At 45.8% G+C, this 25,916-nt stretch overlaps 1 protein-coding gene across 1 annotated transcript in view; it reads right to left on the bottom strand.

Moving 5' to 3' along the window:
- Window positions 1-24,781, bottom strand: part of LOC124291549 (deleted in malignant brain tumors 1 protein-like) — a 28,217-nt gene extending 3,436 nt beyond the window's left edge. Inside the window, exons 1-15 of the mRNA XM_046728566.1 lie at window positions 24,654-24,781; window positions 21,857-21,899; window positions 21,483-21,664; window positions 21,138-21,279; window positions 17,784-17,931; window positions 16,663-16,835; window positions 15,199-15,252; window positions 13,120-13,289; window positions 9,660-9,804; window positions 6,840-6,987; window positions 6,440-6,615; window positions 3,583-3,633; window positions 3,132-3,337; window positions 2,577-2,992; window positions 871-1,133 (exon numbers count right to left, since the gene is read on the bottom strand). Coding sequence (XP_046584522.1) covers window positions 871-1,133; window positions 2,577-2,992; window positions 3,132-3,337; window positions 3,583-3,633; window positions 6,440-6,615; window positions 6,840-6,987; window positions 9,660-9,804; window positions 13,120-13,289; window positions 15,199-15,252; window positions 16,663-16,835; window positions 17,784-17,931; window positions 21,138-21,279; window positions 21,483-21,664; window positions 21,857-21,899; window positions 24,654-24,692 — 2,356 coding nt within the window. The 5' untranslated portion in view covers window positions 24,693-24,781. The remainder of the gene's footprint in view (window positions 1-870; window positions 1,134-2,576; window positions 2,993-3,131; window positions 3,338-3,582; window positions 3,634-6,439; window positions 6,616-6,839; window positions 6,988-9,659; window positions 9,805-13,119; window positions 13,290-15,198; window positions 15,253-16,662; window positions 16,836-17,783; window positions 17,932-21,137; window positions 21,280-21,482; window positions 21,665-21,856; window positions 21,900-24,653) is intronic.
- Between the last annotated feature and the right edge of the window lie 1,135 nt (window positions 24,782-25,916).

The raw sequence follows: 25,916 nt of genomic DNA, 5'->3' as shown, positions 1-25,916 counted from the left end.
CCTGATAAGTGTGTGTCATTAGTGGACGCCTACAGTACAGTGACCTGATTAGTGTGTGTCATTGGTGGACGTCTACAGTACAGTGACCTGATAAGTATGTCATTGGTGGACGCCTACAGTACAGTGACCTGATAAGTGTATCATTGGTGGACGCCTACAGTACAGTCACCTGATAAGTGTGTGTCATTGGTGGACGCCTACAGTACAGTCACCTGATAAGTGTGTGTCATTGGTGGACGCCTACCAGTCACCTGATTAGTGTACATTGGTGGACCCTACATACAGTATTGGTGGACGCCTACAGTACAGTCACCTGATAAGTGTGTGTCAGTGGTGGACACCTACAGTACAGTCACCTGATAATTGTGTCATTGGTGGACGCCTATAGTACAGTCACCTGATAAGTGTGTCATTGGTGGACGCCTACAGTACAGTCACCTGATAAGTGTGTGTCACTGGTGGACGCCTACAGTACAGTCACCTGATTAGTGTGTCATTGGTGGACGCCTACAGTACAGTCACCTGATAAGTGTGTGTCAGTGGTGGACGCCTACAGTACAGTCACCTGATAGTTGTGTCATTGGTGGACGCCTACAGTACAGTCACCTGATTAGTGTGTCATTGGTGGACGCCTACAGTGCCTTAACCTGATAAGTGTGTGTCAGTGGTTGGCGCCTACAGTACAGTCACCTGATAATTGTGTCATTGGTTGACGCCTACAGTACAGTCACCTGATAAGTGTGTAATTGGTTGGCGCCTACAGTACAGTCAACTGATTGGTGCGTCATTGGCGGGCGCCTACAGTACAGAGAAATTATCAGAATTTTAATGCTGGAATCCTGTTAAAGTGCGACTTGCGGATGTAGTTACCTGGTTGAGCCTTGTTCTTCAGTATCAGCGGCCCCTGTATGACGTCCACGAAGTGAACCTTTTCGGCACTGCGTCTCTTGCGGCCACCGTTGGAACATGCTGTACTACAGACTTGGGACTTGTCTGTGACGTTACACACCAGCAGTGCGCACTTGATGAACACCTTACCCTCCCGCTGCAGGAACTGGAACGTCTTGAAGTGGAATCTAGCGGCAGTGGCGTTCGGAGAAGTCAGTATCTGTGCTGAACTGTCAACTGGGCATCTGGCCGGTGGATCGTAAGGAAACTGATTAGTGTGTTACTTGAGACGACTGCATGACAACTGTATGATGACTATATGGTGACTATATGATGACTATTTGGTGACTATATGATGACTGTATGATGACGGTATGACGACTGTATGATGATTGTATTACTGGTAATGAATCTTACTAGTGGTGAACCCGTGAAGGTCCGGGTTAGAATATTGATCTTCAGTAACCCATGCTTGTCGTAAGAGGCGACTAACGGGATCGGGTGGTCAGGCTCGCTGACTTGGTTGACACATGTCATCGGATCCCAGTGGCGCAGGGTTAGATGCTCATGCTGTTGATCACTGGATTGTCTGGTCCAGACTCGATTATTCACAGCCCGCCGCCATATAGCCGGAATATTGCTGAGTGCGGCGTAAAACTGAACTCACTCACTCACTACTAGTGGAGACTGTATGATGGCTGTATGACGACTGTATGATGACTGTATGGTGACTGTATGATGACTGTATGGTGACTGTATGATGACTATATGATGACTGTATGACAGTTGTCTAGTGATGAGCTCGTTGTGGAGACGACAGTTGTCTAGTGATGAGTGTGTTGTGGAGACGACAGTTGTCTAGTGATGAGCGTGTTGTGGAGACGACAGTTGTCTAGTGATGAGTGTGTTGTGGAGACGACAGTTGTCTAGTGATGAGCGTGTTGTGGAGACGACAGTTGTCTAGTGATGAGTGTGTTGTGGAGACGACAGTTGTCTAGTGATGACTGTGTTGTGGAGACGACAGTTGTCTAGTGATGAGTGTGTTGTGGAGACGACAGTTGTCTAGTGATGACTGTGTTGTGGAGACGACAGTTGTCTAGTGATGAGGGTGTTGTGGAGACGACAGTTGTCTAGTGATGAGGGTGTTGTGGAGACGACAGTTGTCTAGTGATGAGCGTGTTGTGGAGACGACAGTTGTCTAGTGATGAGTGTGTTGTGGAGACGACAGTTGTTTAGTGATGAGTGTGTTGCGGAGACGACAGTTGTCTAGTGATGTGCGCGTTGTGGAGACGACAGTTGTCTAGTGATGAGGGTGTTGTGGAGACGACAGTTGTCTAGTGATGAGTGTGTTGTGGAGACGACAGTTGTCTAGTGATGAGGGTGTTGCGGAGACGACAGTTGTCTAGTGATGTGCGCGTTGTGGAGACGACATTTGTCTATTGATGAGGGTGTTGTGGAGACGACAGTTGTCTAGTGATGAGGGTGTTGTGGAGACGACAGTTGTCTAGTGATGAGTGTGTTGTGGAGACGACAGTTGTTTAGTGATGAGTGTGTTGTGGAGACGACAGTTGTCTAGTGATGAGTGTGTTGTGGAGACGACAGTTGTCTAGTGATGAGTGTGTTGTGGGAAAGAGTGGTAATCTTGTGTGCCTCTGTGTGTTTGGCAGCTATAAACGGGGGATATCTACCTTTTAGAGATGAGAGTATAGACGTCAGTATTTGTAGAGTTTGAACCAGGTGTTGCCTGACAGTCGTACAGCACCACCTTGAGGCTCTTGTCCCGGGTGAGTATCCGGGCCTCCACGTACACCTCCTCCCCAAGCTCCACGTACATCGGGTAGTCATAGATCTGCCTGCTGAAAGTCAAGTCTTTATAGAAGTTCATCTGAGCAGTGAAGTTCCCATAACCGCGTACAGTAGTGCTCTTCTTGGTCTTCAGGTAGCTGATCATCCGGGCGGTCAAACTGACCCTCTTGGCCAGGGAACACGTGACAGGGATGGCAACAGAGTTAAAGCCGCGGGAGATCTTGCTGTTGTCCGAGTCGCCGGAGCCGTTCGGGTGAGAGACCAGTCTGTTGCGGTAGATGATGTATTCTTGATTTTGCTGAGAGAAGAAATAGAATGAGGACAGAGTGTATCAGTAATTCGTTCGTATTTTTTCGCATTGCGTATTTTTACTGAACTATTTATCGAACTCTGAACTAATTATTCGATATGTAATTTGTGTCTACAAAACACGTTACCATGGACACCATCCCGCAATCTGTGATGTCATTGTTGAATTCGATGGTGTTGTTGTTTATGTTCCCAACACAGTTGTCACTGGCGAGAGTTAAGTATTCTGTTCCTTCCGCCAGCTGTGGATAGACGTCCTCAATCTGTGAGAGATCGACAGTCACCTTCATGGTGAGCGAGTCACAGGAGACAGTCACAGCATCCACCATACTCTCTGCAGATATCAGCAGACAAAATGACGACATTGGTGTTAAGCATACTACTTTGGGAAAATAATAATCAGGTGTGTCGAAAATGATGGGAAAATCATTTGTTCGTAAGATGGATATTATGCAAAGGTTCTTGTAGAGGGTCTTCAAGGTAACAGCCTTGCTCCCAATTGCAGACACACACTGTATACCTTGAAGCTTTGAAACAATAGTCCAAACAAAAGCTACGACTGAACAATACAAGACTTACGTTGGATGAAGGTACTGTTGTCAAATGCAGACGTGGATGTTGGAGTTTTGCCTGCAATGAAAATTTATTAGGATGAATAGTGAAATAGAAGTTCAGCTGTACCAAGTCTACAACTAGTTCCTTTCAAACAGCGACGTCAGCAGACCACAAGGTTAATCCTGCATATACAGCTAGATTCTGTCCAGTAAATATCAGCTAAGTGATCATGTCAGAGGAGTAGGTACAGAGGATCTTCTAACACTTGCTATACACTCTACCGTTTTCCTCACTGACGCATCAACTACCACGTCCTACCTATCTCCCTCTACCGTGTTCTTTTCTGATGCATCAACTACCACGCCCTACCTATCTCACTCTACCGTGTTCCTCACTGATGCATCAACTACCACGCCCAACCTATCTCTCTCTACCGTGTTCCTCGCTGATGTATCAACTACCACGCCCTACCTATCTCACTCTACCGTGTTCCTCGCTGATGTATCAACTATCACACCCAACCTATCTTACTCTACCGTGTTCCTCACTGATGTATCAACTATCACACCCAACCTATCTCACTCTACCGTGTTCCTCGCTGATGTATCAACTATCACACCCAACCTATCTCACTCTACCGTGTTCCTCGCTGATGTATCAACTATCACACCCAACCTATCTCACTCTACCGTGTTCCGCACTGATGTATCAACTATCACACCCAACCTATCTCACTCTACCGTGTTCCTCACTGATGTATCAACTATCACACCCTACCTACCTCTACCGTGTTCCTCACTGATGTATCAACTATCACACCCAACCTATCTCACTCTACCGTGTTCCTCACTGATGTATCAACTACCACACCCAACCTATCTCACTCTACCGTGTTCCTCACTGATGTATCAACTACCACACCCTACCTATCTCACTCTACCGTGTTCCTCACTGATGTATCAACTATCACACCCAACCTATCTCACTCTACCGTGTTCCTCGCTGATGTATCAACTATCACGCCCTACCTATCTCACTCTACCGTGTTCCTCACTGATGTATCAACTATCACACCCAACCTATCTCACTCTACCGTGTTCCTCACTGATGTATCAACTACCACACCCTACCTATCTCACTCTACCGTGTTCCTCACTGATGTATCAATTATCACGCCCTACCTATCTCACTCTACCGTGTTCCTCACTGATGTATCAACTATCACACCCAACCTATCTCACTCTACCGTGTTCCGCACTGATGTATCAACTATCACACCCTACCTATCTCACTCTACCGTGTTCCTCACTGATGTATCAACTACCACGCCCTACCTATCTCACTCTACCGTGTTCCTCGCTGATGTATCAACTATCACACCCAACCTATCTCACTCTACCGTGTTCCGCTCTGATGTATCAACTATCACACCCAACCTATCTCACTCTACCGTGTTCCTCGCTGATGTATCAACTATCACACCCAACCTATCTCACTCTACCGTGTTCCTCACTGATGTATCAACTATCACACCCAACCTATCTCACTCTACCGTGTTCCGCACTGATGTATCAACTATCACACCCAACCTATCTCACTCTACCGTGTTCCTCACTGATGTATCAACTATCACACCCAACCTATCTCACTCTACCGTGTTCCTCGCTGATGTATCAACTATCACACCCAACCTATCTCACTCTACCGTGTTCCTCGCTGATGTATCAACTACCACACCCTACCTATCTCACTCTACCGTGTTCCTCACTGATGTATCAACTATCACACCCAACCTATCTCACTCTACCGTGTTCCTCGCTGATGTATCAACTATCACACCCAACCTATCTCACTCTACCGTGTTCCGCACTGATGTATCAACTATCACACCCAACCTATCTCACTCTACCGTGTTCCTCGCTGATGTATCAACTATCACACCCAACCTATCTCACTCTACCGTGTTCCTCACTGATGTATCAACTATCACACCCAACCTATCTCACTCTACCGTGTTCCTCACTGATGTATCAACTATCACACCCAACCTATCTCACTCTACCGTGTTCCTCGCTGATGTATCAACTATCACACCCAACCTATCTCACTCTACCGTGTTCCTCGCTGATGTATCAACTATAACACCCAACCTATCTCACTCTACCGTGTTCCGCACTGATGTATCAACTATCACACCCAACCTATCTCACTCTACCGTGTTCCTCGCTGATGTATCAACTATCACACCCTACCTATCTCACTCTACCGTGTTCCTCGCTGATGTATCAACTATCACACCCAACCTATCTCACTCTACCGTGTTCCTCACTGATGTATCAACTATCACACCCTACCTATCTCACTCTACCGTGTTCCTCGCTGATGTATCAACTATCACACCCAACCTATCTCACTCTACCGTGTTCCTCACTGATGTATCAACTATCACACCCAACCTATCTCACTCTACCGTGTTCCTCGCTGATGTATCAACTATCACACCCAACCTATCTCACTCTACCGTGTTCCTCGCTGATGTATCAACTATCACACCCAACCTATCTCACTCTACCGTGTTCCGCACTGATGTATCAACTATCACACCCAACCTATCTCACTCTACCGTGTTCCTCACTGATGTATCAACTACCACGCCCAACCTATCTCACTCTACCGTGTTCCTCACTGATGTATCAACTATCACACCCAACCTATCTCACTCTACCGTGTTCCGCACTGATGTATCAACTATCACACCCAACCTATCTCACTCTACCGTGTTCCTCATTGATGCATCAACTACCACGTCATACCCATCTCACTCTGCAATGTTTCTTATTGATGTAGTACTAATTGTATCACTTTCGTCGGTTTTCCTTACTGATGCATCTGGCTGAGGCGTCCTCGAAGTGGTTGCAGTTGTGATCTTCAGAAGATGAGCAATCATGGATGTTATCTTCCACGCCAATACAGCTCATCTCATCAAAGACAATCACACCTACACCTGGACCAAACGTTCCTCCTGGCAAAGACGTTGCGTTCACGTCTTCCCCATCACTGTGGTAGAAAAGTTGCAAAAAACATTAACCGAGGACCCCTTACATATAACTTTAATACCAAAGCTGTTTTTGTGTGTGCGTGCGTGCGTGTGCTTGTGTTTCCTTCACTAAAGCACCTTACAATACTGTGTTGACAGACTCCCAACTGGTGACTGACTCAACCACCCACCACACACTACTGACTTACTCAAACCTCCCACCGAACAGTACTGGCGGACTCACTTGTATCCCAGCATCCGACACACGACCAAGGCGTCCATACTGTCCCAAGAGTCGTCACAGATGGTACCCCACGCCCCCTGGCGATAGACTTCAACTCGTCCTTCGGTGACGTCAGTACCATTCCTAAGCCGGACACCATTCGAAGACTCTGGAATAAGATGGTTGTTTGTTGGTTGTTGGTTTGTTGTTTAACACCGCAGTCCAGCTATGTGACTACTGTCAGTAAACAATCGAGTCTGAGCCAGACAATCTACGATGACATGTGTCATGCGAGCCTGACCACCCGGCACCCAATCCTGTTAGTCGACTCTTACGATAAGCATGGATTGCAGAAAACCAATTCTAACCCGGATCTTTACGGGTCCGGAAGGGACAGACACAAAGCCTTTAGTTAGAGGGACGGACACAAAGCCTTTAGTTAGAGGGAAGGAGACTAATCCTTTAGTTAGAGGGAAGGACACTAAGCCTTTAGTTAGAGGGAAGGACACAAAGCCTTTAGTTAGAGGGAAGGACGGACACAGTTAGAGGGAAGGACACAAAGCCTTTAGTTAGAGGGAAGGACACAAAGCCTTTAGTTAGCCTTTACTAAGCCTTTAGTTAGAGGGAAGGACACAAAGCCTTTAGTTAGAGGGAAGGACACAAAGCCTTTAGTTAGAGGGAAGGACACAAAGCCTTTAGTTAGAGGGAAGGACACTAAGCCTTTAGTTAGAGGGAAGGACACTAAGCCTTTAGTTAGAGGGAAGGACACTAAGCCTTTAGTTAGAGGGAAGGACACTAAGCCTTTAGTTAGAGGGAAGGACACTAAGCCTTTAGTTAGAGGGAAGGAAGGACAGGGAAGGAGACCTTTAGTTAGAGGGAAGGACACTAAGCCTTTAGTTAGAGGGAAGGACACTAAGCCTTTAGTTAGAGGGAAGGAGACTAAGCCTTTAGTTAGAGGAAGGAGACTAAGCCTTTAGTTAGAGGAAGGACACTAAGCCTTTAGTTAGAGGGAAGGACACTAAGCCTTTAGTTAGAGGGAAGGACACTTTTTAGTTAGAGGGAAGGACACTAAGCCTTTAGTTAGAGGGAAGGACACTAAGCCTTTAGTTAGAGGGAAGGACACTAAGCCTTTAGTTAGAGGGAAGGAGACTAATCCTTTAGTTAGAGGGAAGGACACAAAGCCTTTAGTTAGAGGGAAGGACACTAAGCCTTTAGTTAGAGGGAAGGACACTAAGCCTTTAGTTAGAGGGAAGGACACTAAGCCTTTAGTTAGAGGGAAGGAGACTAAGCCTTTAGTTAGAGGGAAGGAGACTAATCCTTTAGTTAGAGGGAAGGACACAAAGCCTTTAGTTAGAGGGAAGGACACTAAGCCTTTAGTTAGAGGGAAGGACACTAAGCCTTTAGTTAGAGGGAAGGACACAAAGCCTTTAGTTAGAGGGAAGGACACTAAGCCTTTAGTTAGAGGGAAGGACACTAAGCCTTTAGTTAGAGGGAAGGACACTAAGCCTTTAGTTAGAGGGAAGGAGACTAATCCTTTAGTTAGAGGGAAGGACACTAAGCCTTTAGTTAGAGGGAAGGAGACTAATCCTTTAGTTAGAGGGACGGACACAAAGCCTTTAGTTAGAGGGAAGGACACTATGCATTTTGCTGGAGGGAAGGACACTATGCCTTTAGTTAGAGGGAAGGACACAAAGCCTTTAGTTAAAGGGAAGGACACTATGCCTTTAGTTAAAGGGAAGGACACTAAGCCTTTAGTTAGAGGGAAGGACACAAAGCCTTTAGTTAGAAGAAAGGACACAAAGCCTTTAGTTAGAGGGAAGGACACTAAGCCTTTAGTTAGAGGGAAGGACACTAAGCCTTTAGCTAGAGGGAAGGACACAAAGCCTTTAGTTAGAGGGAAGGACACAAAGCCTTTAGTTAGAGGGAAGGACACTATGCCTTTAGTTAGAGGGAAGGACACTATGCCTTTAGTTAGAGGGAAGGACACAAAGTCTTTAGTTAGAGGGAAGGACACTATGCATTTTGCTGGAGGGAAGGACACTATGCCTTTAGTTAGAGGGAAGGACACAAAGCCTTTAGTTAGAGGGAAGGACACTATGCCTTTAGTTAGAGGGAAGGACACTAAGCCTTTAGTTAGAGGGAAGGACACAAAGCCTTTAGTTAGAGGGAAGGACACTATGCCTTTAGTTAGAGGGAAGGACACAAAGCCTTTAGTTAGAGGGAAGGAGACTAAGCCTTTAGTTAGAGGGAAGGACACTAAGCCTTTAGTTAGAGGGAAGGACACTAAGCCTTTGGTTAGAGGGAAGGACACTAAGCCTTCAGTTAGAGGGAAGGACACAAAGTCTTTAGTTAGAGGGAAGGAGACTAAACCTTTAGTTAGAGGGGCGGACACTAAGCCTACAGCTGGAAGGGACGGACACTAAACCTACAGCTGGAAGGGACGGAAACTAAGCCTACAGCTAGAAGGGACGGAAACTAAGCCTACAGCTGGAAGGGACGGAAACTAAGCCTATAGCTGGAAGGGACGGAAACTAAGCCTATAGCTTGAAGGGACGGACACTAAGCCTACAGCTGGAAGGGACGGAAACTAAGCCTATAGCTTTAAGGGACGGAAACCAAGCTGACTGCTCGAAGGGACGGAAACTAAGATTACAGCTGGAAGGGACGGAAACTAAGCTGAACCGTTGAAGAAGACATTCACTAGTCCTACAGTTGGAAGGTACGGACATTAAGGCTTCACGGGAAGAGACGGATATGTATGTTAACAATGGAAGATACGGACATTCAGGCTATCACTGGAACGCACCGATACGACCCACAGGTGGAAACTAAACCGCATACCTTCCCAAAAGGCTATGAAGCCCTTCTTCCCGAGTGAAGCATCCGAAGTGAAGGACAACCACAGCTTCTTGGCGTAAATCACTGGGGGCAGACGCTGGCCGCTAAACCGTCCTAGAAAAGCTCCTGTCGGACCATCTTCCCTCACCTAGATTAACCACATTTGCAGATGACAAAGAAGAAATTGCAAAGCTGCTAAATGCAGTTGAAAATCCAGGATGGGCAGGTGGTGGGGGGCGTGTCCAAGTAGCTCTCCCCATTTAAAAAATAGCACATGTATCATAACAACATGACGTATACTGGTGGAAAGGGTTACTGAGTAACAGCACTTAACACAAAGTGTTAGAAACATATAGTAACATTAAAGACATTAGGTTATAATTCACAAGTTCCACGTGCATGGTCATCTAAGGCGAACATTGTTGTTGACAGCAAGACTCTCACACGTGTGTACTTTCAAAGTAAACGACTCAAAATGGCTGTTGATTATAACATACTTTTATATAGCCGTAAATGATGCTTTCATGAGCGATATGCCCAATGTCGCTTCGATATAACCGTTGGTCTAGAGAGCATCTGACGTTCAGAAGACAGGGCTCTACAGATCGTACAGGGGTCTACGGGTCGTACAGAGCTCTACAGGTCGTACAGGGCTCTACAGGTCGTACAGAGCTCTACAGGTCCTACAGGGCTCTACAGATCGTACAGGGGTCTACAGGTCGTACAGAGCTCTACAGGTCGTACAGGGCTCTACAGGTCGTACAGGGGTCTACAGGTCGTACAGGGCTCTACAGGTCGTACAGGGCTCTACAGGTCGTACAGGGCTCTACAGGTCGTACAGGGCTCTACAGGTCGTACGATGGTCTACATGTCGTACAATGAACTAAAGGTCGTTCAATGGTCTACAGGTGGTACAGGGGTGTACAGGTCTAACGGGGATCTATTCGTCGTACAATGGTCTACATGTACAATGAACTAAAGGTCGTACCATCGTCTACAGGTCGTACAATGGTCTACAGATCGTGCCGGGGTCTACAGGTAGTAGAATGGACTACAGGTCGTACAATGGTCTACAGATCGTATAATGGTCTACAGGTCGTACAATGGTCTAAAGGTCGTACACAGGTCTATATATCGTACAATGGACTGAATGTCGTACAATGGTCTACAGATAGTACAGTGGTTTACAGGTCGTACAGGGGTCTACAGGTCGTACAATGGTTAACTGGTCATACAGGGATCTACAGGTCGTACAATGGTCTACAGGTCGTACAATGGTCTACAGGTCGTACAATGGTCTACAGGTCGTACAATGATCTACAGACCGTACAATGGTCTACAGGTCTTACACCGGTCTACAGATCGTACGATGTTCTACAGGTCGTACACAGGTCTATAGATCGTACAATGGTCTACAGGTCGTACAATGGTCTACAGATCGTGTCGGGGTCTGCAGGTAGTACAATGGACTACAGGTCGTACACAGGTCTACATATCGTACAATGGACTACAGGTCGTACAATGGTCTACAGATCGTACAATGGTTTACAGGTCGTACAAGGGTCTACAGGTCGTGCAATGGGTAACTGGTCATACAGGGGCCTACAGGTCGTACAATGGTCTACAGGTCGTACAATTGTCTACAGGTCGTACAATGGTCTACAGGTCGTACACAGGTCTACACATCGTAGAATGCTCTACAGGTCGTACAATGGACTACAGGTCGTACAATGATCTTCAGATCGTACAATGGTCTACTGATCGTACAATGGTTTACAGGTCGTACAATGGTTTACAGGTCGTACAATGGTCTACAGGTCGTACAATGGTTTACAGGTCGTACAATTATCTACAGGTCGTACACAGGTCTACAGATCGTATAATTGTCTACAGGTCGTACAATGGTCTACAGGTCGTACAATGGTCTACAGATCGTACAATGCTCTACAGGTCGTACAATGGTCTACAGGTCGTACAATGATCTTCAGATCGTACATAGGTCTACAGGTCGTACAATGGTTAACTGGTCATACAGGGATCTACAGGTCGTACAATGGTCTACAGGTCGTGCAATGGTCTACAGGTCGTACAATGGTCTACAGGTCGTACAATGGTCTACAGGTCTTACACCGGTCTACTGATCGTACGATGTTCTACAGGTCGTACACAGGTCTATAGATCGTACAATGGTCTACAGGTCGTACAATGGTCTACAGATCGTGTCGGGGTCTGCAGGTAGTACAATGGACTACAGGTCGTACACAGGTCTACAGATCGTACAATGGACTACAGGTCGTACAATGGTCTACAGATCGTACAATGGTTTACAGGTCGTACAAGGGTCTACAGGTCGTGCAATGGTTAACTGGTCATACAGGGGCCTACAGGTCGTACAATGGTCTACAGGTCGTACAATGGTCTACAGATCGTACAATTATCTACAGGTCGTACACAGGTCTACAGATCGTACAATTGTCTACAGGTCGTACAATGGTCTACAGGTCGTACACAGGTCTACACATCGTAGAATGCTCTACAGGTCGTACAATGGACTACAGGTCGTACAATGTTCTTCAGATCGTACAATGGTCTACTGATCGTACAATGGTTTACAGGTCGTACACAGGTCTACAGGTCGTGCAATGATCTTCAGATCGTACATAGGTCTATAGATCGTACACTGGTCTACAGGTCGTACACAGGTCTACACATCGTAGAATGCTCTACAGGTCGTACAATGATCTTCAGATCGTACATAGGTCTATAGATCGTACACTGGTCTACAGGTCGTACACAGGTCTACAGATCGTACAATGCTCTACAGGTCGTATAATGGACTACAGATCGTACAATGGTCTACAGGTCGTACACAGGTCTACAGATCATACAATGGTCCACAGGTCGTACACAGGTCTACAGATCGCACAATGGTAAAAATGTCATACACAGGTCTACAGATCGTACAATGGTCTACAGGTCGTACAGAGGTCTACAGATCGTACAATGGTCTACAGGTCGTATACAGGTCTACAAATCGTACAATGGTCTACAAGTCGTACACAGGTCTACAAATCGTACAATGGTCTACAGGTCGTACAGAGGTCTACAGATCGTACAATGGTCTACAGGTCGTATACAGGTCTACAAATCGTACAATGGTGTTCAGGTCGTGCACAGGTCTACAGATCGTACAATGGTCTACAGGCCTAGACGATTTCACAACGCTTCCGTTGCTCATGTCACATGGAACTGCAATGAGTGGTAAAACAACTTAACTCATCGTTATGAGTGGCCATGTAAACGGCATACAGAGACGACGTTGCCCGACATTGTGTTCTACTCGTTATGAAAATACGGGAGCTTTAAGAGGCAGCATAACACTGTCTACTGTTTTTGTTTTCGTTAATACAAACATACTTAAACGTTCGTATCAGCATGTAATGAGAAACCCGTGATGTGCTACCTCAAGAAAATCAGATCCTTCTTGCAGGTCGAAGATTGTGAACTTCAGCTGTATGACAGAGTCGGACTTCGGTGGAGCGATGACGTACTGACACTGAGCGAAGTTTGGGTACAGGGGGAACTGCGGGGACGTCAAGGTGCCCGTCGTGTTGGTGAACCAGCCGCTGCAACCTAACCACAGACACCCCCTTAAGCTGGATACTTGGTAGTTAGTCATAGACAATAGACATGTCCACTAGATGGATACATGGTAGTTAGTCATAGACAATAGACATCCCCCTCAAGCTGAATACTTGGTAGTTAGGCATAGACAATAGACATCCCCCACTAAATAGATACTGGGTAGTAAGTCATAGACAAAAGACATCCCCCTCAAGCTGGATATTTGGTGGTTGTATCCTCCCTGGGGTTATCACTCATGGTCGACCTGAAGGGGTATATCCTCCCTGGGGTTATCACTCGTGGTGGACCTGAAGGGTTGTATCCTCCCTGGGGTTATCACTCGTGGTCGACCTGAAGGGTTGTATCCTCCCTGGGGTTATCACTCGTGGTGGACTTGAAGGGTTGTATCCTTCCTGGGGTTATCACTCGTGGTGGACCTGAAGTGTTGTATCCTTCCTGGGGTTATCACTCGTGGTCGACCTGAAGGGTTGTATCCTCCCTGGGGTTATCACTCATGGCGGACCTGAAGGGTTGTATCCTCCCTGGGGTTATCACTCGTGGTGGACCTGAAGGGTTGTATCCTCCCTGTGGTTATCACTCGTGGTGGACTTGAAGTGTTGTATCCTTCCTGGGGTTATCACTCGTGGTGGACCTGAAGTGTTGTATCCTTCCTGGGGTTATCACTCGTGGTGGACCTCGTGGTGGACCTGAAGGGTTGTATCCTCCCTGGGGTTATCACTCATGGTGGACCTGAAGGGTTGTATCCTCCCTGGGGTTATCACTCGTGGTGGACCTGAAGGGCTGTATTCTCCCTGGGGTTATCACTCGTGGTGGACCTGAAGGGTTGTATCCTCCCTGGGGTTATCACTCGTGGTGGACCTGAAGGGTTGTATCACTGTGGTCGACCTGAAGGGTTGTATTCTCCCTGGGGTTATCACACGTGGTGGACCTGACGGGCTGTATTCTCCCTGGGGTTATCACACGTGGTGGACCTGAAGGGCTGTATTCTCCCTGGAGTTATCACTCGTGGTGGACCTGATGGGCTGTATTCTCCCTGGGGTTATCACTCGTGGTGGACCTGAAGGGTTGTATCCTCCCTGGGGTTATCACTCATGGTGGACCTGAAGGGTTGTATCCTCCCTGGGGTTATCACTCGTGGTGACCTGATGGGATGTATTCCCCCTGGGGTTATCACTCGTGGTCGACCTGAAGGGTTGTATCCTCCCTGGGGTTATCACTCGTGGTGGACCTGAAGGGTTGTATCCTCCCTGGGGTATCACTCGTGGTGGACCTGATGGGCTGTATTCTCCCTTGGGTTATCACTCGTGGTGGACCTGAAGGGTTGTATCCTGCCTGGGGTTATCACTCGTGGTCGATCTGAAGGGCTGTATTCTCCCTGGGGTTATCACTCGTGGTCGACCTGAAGGGCTGTATTCTCCCTGGGGTTATCACTCGTGGTTGACCTGTACTCTGACGGTCCTAAACGTCATTAGTTAGCTGATGTCTTCTGACCAATCGGCTGATAGTTGATGGATGACAGTCAGCATCTCTTGCAATAGCCCCTATTGACATGCCAGCATTCCGCATTGTCGTTTAGGGATTCCCCATATTTGCTTATCAACAACGAAATCAATTAATTTTCCAAGTTATCGAGCTCTAAGAACTGCACTGAACGTTGATATTATTATAATGACATTGACATGTATTGCACGTGATGCTCACCTTTGATCGTCGCACCATATAAAATCAATGTATGATACGACCTAAGGGTCGAAAAAATCATACAGCCAAATATAATTACGCTATGAATATACCTGGCTGTATGGGGGTTAACATTCTTTTATTTTTCAAGTGTAAATGTACCTCTTCCATGAGCTTCATACATAATAGTTGAAAGGCGTTTTGTAAACTGACTAACCTTTAGGGAAACTTGTTCTTTTTCCAGCGAGCCGTTTTATAGTTCTCAGAGCATCTGCAATACATGGACAGTGAGGTTGGAAGCGGTGTAGACATTGAAGATCAACGTTACTACATTGGGTGTACATCCGTTAGTATCGGGAGTGACAAGGGGTACACCGGCTCCCTGACATCATGGTGAACACCTGGCCAGTGTGTTGCAACTACCTGTGATCCCGGATGTGACTGGGGTGGTGAATGTCTTGTAGATGCATCCCTGCGGGCCTTTACCCTACATTCTGCAGGCACTCGGAGATTAAAGTGACGTTAAACAGCGCTCAGTTGCTGCTCCTGCATGTGCTGCGTTCTCTCACCTGTAGTGTAATACCTCACCCCTAGTGTAATACCTCGCCTGTACAGGCGGCGACACACGAGGCAACCCAATGCAGGTGTTCGAAATGGCTGAGGTGACATTGGAATGAATGTGAATGTTATTAGTGGAAAATGATAACGTATGGGCTTAGAACATTGGAATGTCACTGACATTAATGTGAATATTAGCAGAATATTATTTGCTCACAACTGGCAATTGTGCTGTGTTGTATGTCATATTGTTTACTCCTGTGACTATATCGCCGGGTATGTGATAGCTAAGAAGTAATAGAACACCTCTTTACCTGGCTACAGGTACAGCTATTGTGTAATACCTCATCTGTACACCTAGCTACAGGTACAGCTATAGTGTAATACCTCACCTGTACACCTGGCTACAGGTACAGCTATAGTGTAATACCTCACCTGTACACCTAGCTACAGGTACAGCTATAGTGTAATACCTCACCTGTATACCTGGCTACAGGTACAGCTATAGTGTAATACCTCAACTGTACACCTGGATACAGGTACAGCTATTGTGTAATACCTCACCTGTATACCTGGCTACAGGTACAGCTGTTGTGTAATACCTCGACTGTACACCTGGCTACAGGTACAGCTATTGTGTAATACCTCACCTGTACACCTGGCTACAGGTACAGCTATAGTGTAATACTTCACCAGTACATCTGGCTACAGGTACAGCTGTTGTGTATTACCTCACCTGTACACCTAGCTACAGGTACAGCTATAGTGTAATACCTCACCTGTACACTTGGCTACAGGTACAGCTATAGCGTAATACCTCACCTGTATACATGGCTACAGGTACAGCTATTGTGTAATACCTCACCTGTACACCTGGCTACAGGTACAGCTATAGTGTAATACCTCACCTGTACACCTGGCTACAGGTACAGCTGTTGTGTAATACCTCACCTGTATACCTGGCTACAGGTACAGCTATTGTGTAATACCTCACCTGTATACCTGGCTACAGGTACAGCTATTGTGTAATACCTCACCTGTACACCTGGTTACAGGTACAGCTGTTGTGTAATACCTCACCTGTACACCTGGCTACAGGTACATCTACAGTGTAATACCTCACCTGTACACCTGACGCCAGAGTCCTCCCCGTGATTACAGTTGTGTTGGCCCCAGCTCTCTGTGCGACACTGTGATAAGGATGTCATGTTTGTGAAGCAGTTTGTATTGTCCAACCAGATAGGGTCAGCTCCACGTCCAAAATGTGCCTGAGTAAATTTAAGCGCCTTGGGATCTCTGTAAAGTACGCGAAGTTAAAGTAGAAACGTTCGAATGTTTCGAATAGATCATAAAGTTTATTGGTTTTAATGCTTGATGAAGAAATGCTGTTGTTACCCTTATATAATAATCCCCGCCGTGAAACTGACTCACTCACTCATACAATAATCCCCGCTGTGAAACTGACTCACTCACTCATACAATAGGCCCCGCCGTGAAACTGACTCACTCACTCATACAATAACCGCGTGAAGGTTAGGACATTCCCGGGACACTGTATGGATGTATATGCGAGGAGTTAGACCCAGAACCGCCACGATGCCAGTCCCGGGACACTGTATGCATGTATATACGAGGAGTTAGACCCAGACCCGCCACGATGCCAGTCCCGGGACACTGTATGGATGTATATACGAGGAGTTAGACCCAGACCCGCCACGATGCCAGTCCCGGGACACTGCTATGGATGTGTATGCGAGGAGTTAGACCCAGAACCGCCACGATGCCAGTCCCGGGACACTGTATGGATGTGTATGCGAGGAGTTAGACCCAGACCCGCCACGATGCCAGTCCCGGGACACTGTATGGATGTATATGCGAGGAGTTAGACCCAGACCCGCCACGATGCCAGTCCCGGGACACTGTATGGATGTATATGCGAGGAGTTAGACCCAGGCCCGCCACGATGCCAGTCCCGGGACACTGTATGGATGTATATACGAGGAGTTAGACCCAGACCCGCCACGGTGCCAGTCCCGGGACACTGTATGGATGTATATACGAGGAGTTAGACCCAGACGCGCCACGGTGCCAGTCCCGGGACACTGCTATGGATGTATATGCGAGGAGTTAGACCCAGACCCGCCACGATGCCAGTCCCGGGACACTGCTATGGATGTATATGCGAGGAGTAAGACCCAGACCCGCCACGATGCCAACACACGCAAGAAGGGCCCTGGCACTCACTTGAATCCCAACATCGCGCAAGTGACATATGCCTCAGCAGGATCCCAGGAGTCGTCGCAGATGGTGCCCCACCTCCCGTCGTGGAACAACTCAACCCGACCTTCCAAACCTCCAGTGCCGTTAACAAGCCTGACACCTTCGGACACCACTACAACATACATACAACGCATCAACACTAGGGCATAATAACTCACTCATCAATGGGATATATAGATACTGCATGAACACTTGAGTGGGTCACACAGACATTACAGGAATCACTCACTCATCACCGGGATATATAGATACTGCATAAACCTTTGAGTAGGTCACATAGACATCACCGGAAATACTCACTCATCAACGGGATATGCGCTATGTGAGAACTTTCATCTAACACTTTTCTACTCATTGAGTACATAGAGACATTACGCAAAAACATATTCCGTTAACAACATACACCGACGTAATTTATAGGCACCTCACACAAAATATAATATATACACACTTTAAACACCAACATAATGCATAGACACTTCACACACCAACATAATGGATAGACACTTCACACACCAACTTAATGCATATAGACACGTCACACACCAACATAATGCATAGACACTTCAAATACCAACATAATGCATATAGACACATCACACACCAACATAATGCATAGACACTTCACACACCAACATAATGCATATAGACACTTCACATACCAACATAATGCATATAGACACTTCACACACGACCATAATGCATAGACCCTTCACACACTAACACAATGCATAGACACTTCACACACCAACATAATGCATAGACACTTCACACACCAACATAATGCACAGAGAATCTTCACACACCAACTTAATGCATAAACACTTCACACACTAACATAATCCATACACACTTCACACACCACCATAATGTATAGACACTTCGCACACCAACATTATGATTAGACACTTCACACACCACCATTATGCATAGCAGGCCCACTTACCAATATAATTCGTAGACACTTCACACCCAGCATAATGCATAGACACTTCACATACCAACATAATGCATAAACACTTCACACACCAACATAATGCATAGACATTTCACACCCCAACATAATGCATAGCAGCCCCACAGACCAACATAATGCATAGACACTTCACACAACGACATAATGCATAGACACTTCACACACTAACATAATTCATAGACCCTTCACACACCAACATAATGCATATAGACACTTCATACACTAACATAATGCACAGAATCTTCACACACAAACATAATGCACAGACCCTTCACACACTATCATAATGCATAGACACTTCACACACCAACTTAATGCATTGCAGCCCCACACACCAACATAATGCATGGCAGCTCCACACACCAATATAATGCATAGACCCTTCACACACCAACATAATGCACAGACACTTCACACACCAACATAATGCATAGACACTTCACACACCAACATAATGCATAGACACTTCACACAACGACATAATGCATAGACACTTCACACACCAACATAATGCATAAACACTTCACACCAACATAATGCACAGACACTTTACAAACCAACATACTGCATAGACACTTCACACACCAACATAATGCATAAACACTTTACACCCTAACGTAATGCAGAGCAGCCCCACACACCAACATAATGCACAGACACTTCACACAACGACATAATGCATAGACACTTCACACACCAACATAATGCATAGACCCTTCACACACCAACATAATGCATAGATACTTCACACACCAACATAATGCATAGATACTTCACACACCAACATAATGCATAGCAGCGCCACACACCAACATAATGCATAGACACTTCACACACCAACATAATTCATAGACCCTTCACACACCAACATAATGCATATAGACACTTCATACACTAACATAATGCACAGAATCTTCACACACAAACATAATGCACAGACCCTTCACACACTATCATAATGCATAGACACTTCACACACCAACTTAATGCATTGCAGCCCCACACACCAACATAATGCATGGCAGCTCCACACACCAATATAATGCATAGACCCTTCACACACCAACATAATGCACAGACACTTCACACACCAACATAATGCATAGACACTTCACACACCAACATAATGCATAGACACTTCACACAACGACATAATGCATAGACACTTCACACACCAACATAATGCATAGACACTTCACACACCAACATAATGCATAAACACTTTACACCCTAACGTAATGCAGAGCAGCCCCACACACCAACATAATGCACAGACACTTCACACAACGACATAATGCATAGACACTTCACACACCAACATAATGCATAGACCCTTCACACACCAACATAATGCATAGACACTTCACACACCAACATAATGCATAGATACTTCACACACCAACATAATGCATAGATACTTCACACACCAACATAATGCATAGCAGCGCCACACACCAACATAATGCATAGACACTTCACACACCAACATAATGCATAGACACTTCACACCCCAACATACTGCATAAACACTTCACATACAAACATAATGCATAGACACTTCACAAACCAACATAATGCATTAACACTTCACTCACCAACATAATGCATAAACACTTCACACCAACATAATGCACAGACACTTTACACACCAACATAATGCATAGACACTTCACACACCAACATAATGCATAGACCCTTCACACACCAACATAATGCATAAACACTTCACACACCTTCATAATACATAGACACTTTACACACCAACATAATGCATAGACACTTCACACACCAACTTAATGCATAGAAGCTACAAACAAATGCATAGCAGCCCAATACAACAACATAATGCGTACACACTTCACACAACACCCCAACATAATTCATCGCAGCCCTACACCCCAACATAATGCATAGAAGCCACACACACCATGATAATGCGTAGACATTTCACACACCAACATAATGCATAGCAGCCCTACACACCAACATAACGCGTAGACACTTCACACACAAACATGATATATAGCAGCCCCACACACCAACATAATCCGTTGACACTTCACACACCAACATAATGCATAGCAGCCCCACACTCCAACATAATGCATAGACACTTCACACACCAACATAATGCATAGACACTTCACACACCAACATAATGCATAAACACTTCACACATCAACATAATGCATAGACACTTCACACACCAACATAATGCATAGACACTTCACACACCAACATAATGCATAGACACTTCACACACCAACATAATGCATATAGGGCACAGACAAATCATCAGCCAATACATATACGCTAAATAAACATTAACACATTAAGCTCACCGCTCCAAGAAAATCTAAAACCCTTCTTGGCGTTGCTGAAGTCGCTCGTGAACCTCATCCAAAATGCTTTGCCGTACAGGGTAGGCATGATGGAGCCGGTGAAGTGGCCGACGTACCTGCTGTGTCGCCCACCTTCACGAACCTGCCCACATACAACGCACTTATAAAATACTGGTAGCGACGTACACAAGCAAGACTGGTGATTGAAATGCAGGCTCATAACGTAGCGCATGCCTGATTAATGGCAGTCAAAAACTTCCTAGTGCTAAACGATTTACGCTCTCTTCGATTGCAGTACATGCGCGTTTACTGTGTAAGAGTACGTCCTTGTGTTTACCGCCTCACCTCCAGGAGATCGTACCCTCCCTCGAGATCAAAGATCTCCGGCACCACCTTGATGATGGAATTGGTGCCTAGTTGAGGTTGGATGATGTACTGGCAGTCGCTGTAGTCATCGTAGAATTTGGGGAAGTTGGCCGACTCCAAGGACCCAGTAGATCCATTATACGTGCGGCGCATACACGGCCCTGCGTGACAAATATACCGGTTGATGTGAACCTCACATATTGAGGACACGAACATTATCACGTGCGTGCAATTGTAAATAGATACAATTAGTGGACGTCTCAGATATTTGCTGTAAGAAGCGACTCCGAGGTTCGCATTTATGTATTAATTAGTTTGTTTCTTTGTTTGTTTGTTTATACACCCACACTCACCATCATCACCAGCTCGGGCAGTTGAGAGGAGATACAGGGATACCTGCAACAGATCAGAAGTCTGTAGTATCCTCACATACATTCCATGTCAGGTAATGTCACACACACACGCCATGTCAGGTAATGTCACACACACACACAATGTCAGGTAATGTCACAAACACACGTCATGTCAGGTAATGTCACACACACGCCATGTCAGATAATATCACAAACACATGCCATGTCAGGTAATGTCACAAACACACACCATGTCAGGTAATGTCACAAACACACGTCATGTCAGGTAATGTCACAAACACACGCCATGTCAGGTAATGTCACAAACACACGCCATGTCAGGCAATGTCACAAACACACGCCATATCAGGTAATGTCATAAACACACGTCATGTCAGGTAATGTCACACACACACACAATGTCAGGTAATGTCACAAACACACGTCATGTCAGGTAATGTCACAAACACACACAATGTCAGGTAATGTCACACACACACGCCATATCAGGTAATGTCACAAACACACGCCATATCAGGCAATGTCACAAACACACGCCAAGTCAGATAATATCACAAACACACGCCATATCAGGCAATGTCACAAACACACGCCAAGTCAGGTAATGTCACCCACACGCCATGTCAGATAATATCACAAACACACGCAATCTCAGGTAATGTCACAAACACATGCCAAGTCAGGTAATGTCACAAACACACGCAATGTCAGGCAATGTCACAAACACACGCCATGTCAGGTAATGTCACACACACACGCCAAGTCAGGTAATGTCACAAACACAAGCCATGTCAGGTAATGTCACAAACACACGTCATGTCATGTAATGTCACACACACACGCCATGTCAGGCAATGTCACAAACACACGCCAAGTCAGGTAATGTCACAAACACACGTCATGTCAGGTAATGTCACACACACACGCCATATCAGGTAATGTCACAAACACACGTCATGTCAGGTAATGTCACACACACACGCCATGTCAGGTAATGTCACACACACACGCCATGTCAGGTAATGTCACAAACACACGTCATGTCAGGTAATGTCACAAACACACGCCATGTCAGGTAATGTCACAAACACACCGTGTCAGGAAATGTCACAAACACACGCCATGTCAGGTAATGTCACAAACACACGCCATATCAGGTAATGCCACAAACACACTTCATGTCAGGTAATGTCACACACACACGCCATGTCAGGTAATGTCACAAACACACGTCATGTCAGGTAATGTCACACACACACGCCATATCAGGTAATGTCACAAACACACGCCATGTCAGGTAATGTCACAAACACACGTCATGTCAGGTAATGTCACACACACACGCCATATCAGGTAATGTCACAAACACACGTCATGTCAGGTAATGTCACACACACACGCCATGTCAGGTAATGTCACAAACACACGTCATATCAGGTAATGTCACAAACACACGTCATTTCAGGTAATGTCACACACACACGTCATGTCAGGTAATGTCACAAACACACGCCATGTCAGGTAATGTCACAAACACACGTCATGTCAGGTAATGTCACACACACACGCCATATCAGGTAACGTCACAAACACACGTCATGTCAGGTAATGTCACACACACGTCGACGTCATGTCAGGTAATGTCACAAACACACGCCATGTCAGGTAATGTCACAAACACACGTCATGTCAGGTAATGTCACAAACACACGCCATATCAGGTAATGTCACAAACACACGCCATGTCAGGAAATGTCACAAACACACAACATGTCAGGTAATGTCACACACACACGCCATGTCATGTAATGTCACACACACGTCATGTCAGGTAATGTCACACACACACACACGCCATGTCAGGTAATGTCACACACACACACACGCCATGTCAGGTAATGTCACACACACACGCCATGTCAGGTAATGTCACACACACACGCCATGTCAGGTAATGTCACACACACACGCCATGTCAGGTAATGTCAACCACACACCGTGTCAGGTAATGTCACAAACACACGCCATGTCAGGTAATGTCACAAACACACGCAATTTCAAGTAATGTCACACACACACACACACACACACACACACACACACACACACACACACACACACACACACACACACACACACACACACACGCACACACACGCACACACACACACACGCACGCAATGTCAGGTAATTTTACACACACACGCAATGTTAATTAATGTCAGACACACACACACAATCGCCATGACAGGTTATGTCACACACACGCAACATCAGGTAAAGTCTGTCTCTGTCTCTGTCTCTGTCTCTGCAGGGATCCTTGCGTCCCGATTAATGAAGGGATGGATGGATCCTTGCGCAGATTACCCCAGAAACAGATTATGGGGGAATTAAAGCGTGGCGATATTCACGACCAAGTGAGCAGTATTGGTCCATTTGTCCCAAAGTCAGTACTGCTGTCAAGCAACATCATCCATATTGATAACTCTACAAATTGTAACTCTACAGCTAGGTGTCATCTGCCTTATGGAAGTTGTTTTATATATAAGCTTAGATATTCAGACAATACCATCCATGGTGCAGATTGTTTCCTAAAGAATCTTAACCATAGACACTAGTTCCTTGTCTTCTCTTGGTAGACATCGACGAGAATTAGATGAGTGGACAGATGAACTATCAACCCAAACGTGTGAATGCATTATTTTATATTGGTACAGTCTGAGGAAAATATTCTTTTGTAAATACAAGTTGCACATGCAGTATAAGATATACTCACGAGGCTGTAGAGTAGCATGGCGGACTGACACAGGGACATGTTCAGTGTTTATGGGAGATGTGGTCTTCACTGACCCTTGACCCAGCGTGTTTCATTATGCGTCATATAATAGAAGGCGTCAACAGCGAAGGCGAGATCAGACACGACACTTGTATCTCGTTCGTCCATTCATTCAACAGACACACTCGTCATACTGCAGCCACAGTACTGTGAAAACAGACACACTCGTGATACTGCAGCAACAGTACTGTGAAAACAGACACACTCGTGATACTGCAGCAACAGTACTGTGAAAACAGACACACTCGTGATACTGCAGCCACAGTACTGTGAAAACAGACACACTCGTGATACTGCAGCAATAGTACCGTGAAAACAGACACAATCGTGATACTGCAACAATAGCACTGTGAAACAGACACACTCGTGATACTGCAGCAACAGTACTGTGAAAACAGACAAACTCGTGATACTGCAGCAACAGTACTGTGAAAACAGACATACTCGTGATACTGCAACAATAACACTGTGAAACAACACACTCGTGATACTGCAACAATAGCACTGTGAAACAGACACACTCGTAATACTGCAACAACAGTACGGTGAAAACAGACACACTCGTGATACTGTAACAATAGCACTGTGAAACAACACACTCGTGATACTGCAGGAACAGTACTGTGAAAACAGACACACTCGTGATACTGCAGGAATAGTACTGTGAAAACAGACACACTCGTGATACTGCAGCAACAGAACTGTGAAACAGACACACTCGTGATACTGCAGCAACAGAACTGTGAAACAGACACACTCGTGATACTGCAGCAACAGTACTGTGAAAACAGACACACTCGTGATACTGCAGCAACAGAACTGTGAAACAGACACACTCGTGATACTGCAGCAACAGTACTGTGAAAACAGACACACTCGTGATACTGCAGGAATAGTACTGTGAAAACAGACACAATCGTGATACTGTAACAATAGCACTGTGAAACAGACACACTCGTGATACTGCATCAACAGTACTGTGAAAACAGACACAGTCGTGATACTGCAGCAACAGTACTGTGAAAACAGACACACTCGTGATACTGCAGGAATAGTACTGTGAAAACAGACACAATCGTGAAACTGTAACAATAGCACTGTGAAACAGACACACTCGTGATACTGCAGCAACAGTACTGTGAAAACAGACACACTCGTGATACTGCAGCAACAGAACTGTGAAAACAGACACACTCGTGATAC

Source organism: Haliotis rubra, unplaced genomic scaffold (genome assembly GCF_003918875.1).
Source record: "Haliotis rubra isolate DU_JTF1 unplaced genomic scaffold, ASM391887v1 Scf496, whole genome shotgun sequence".
In the NCBI taxonomy this organism is placed as follows: domain Eukaryota; kingdom Metazoa; phylum Mollusca; class Gastropoda; order Lepetellida; family Haliotidae; genus Haliotis; species Haliotis rubra.
This window is presented reverse-complemented; position numbering and strand designations above follow the sequence as displayed.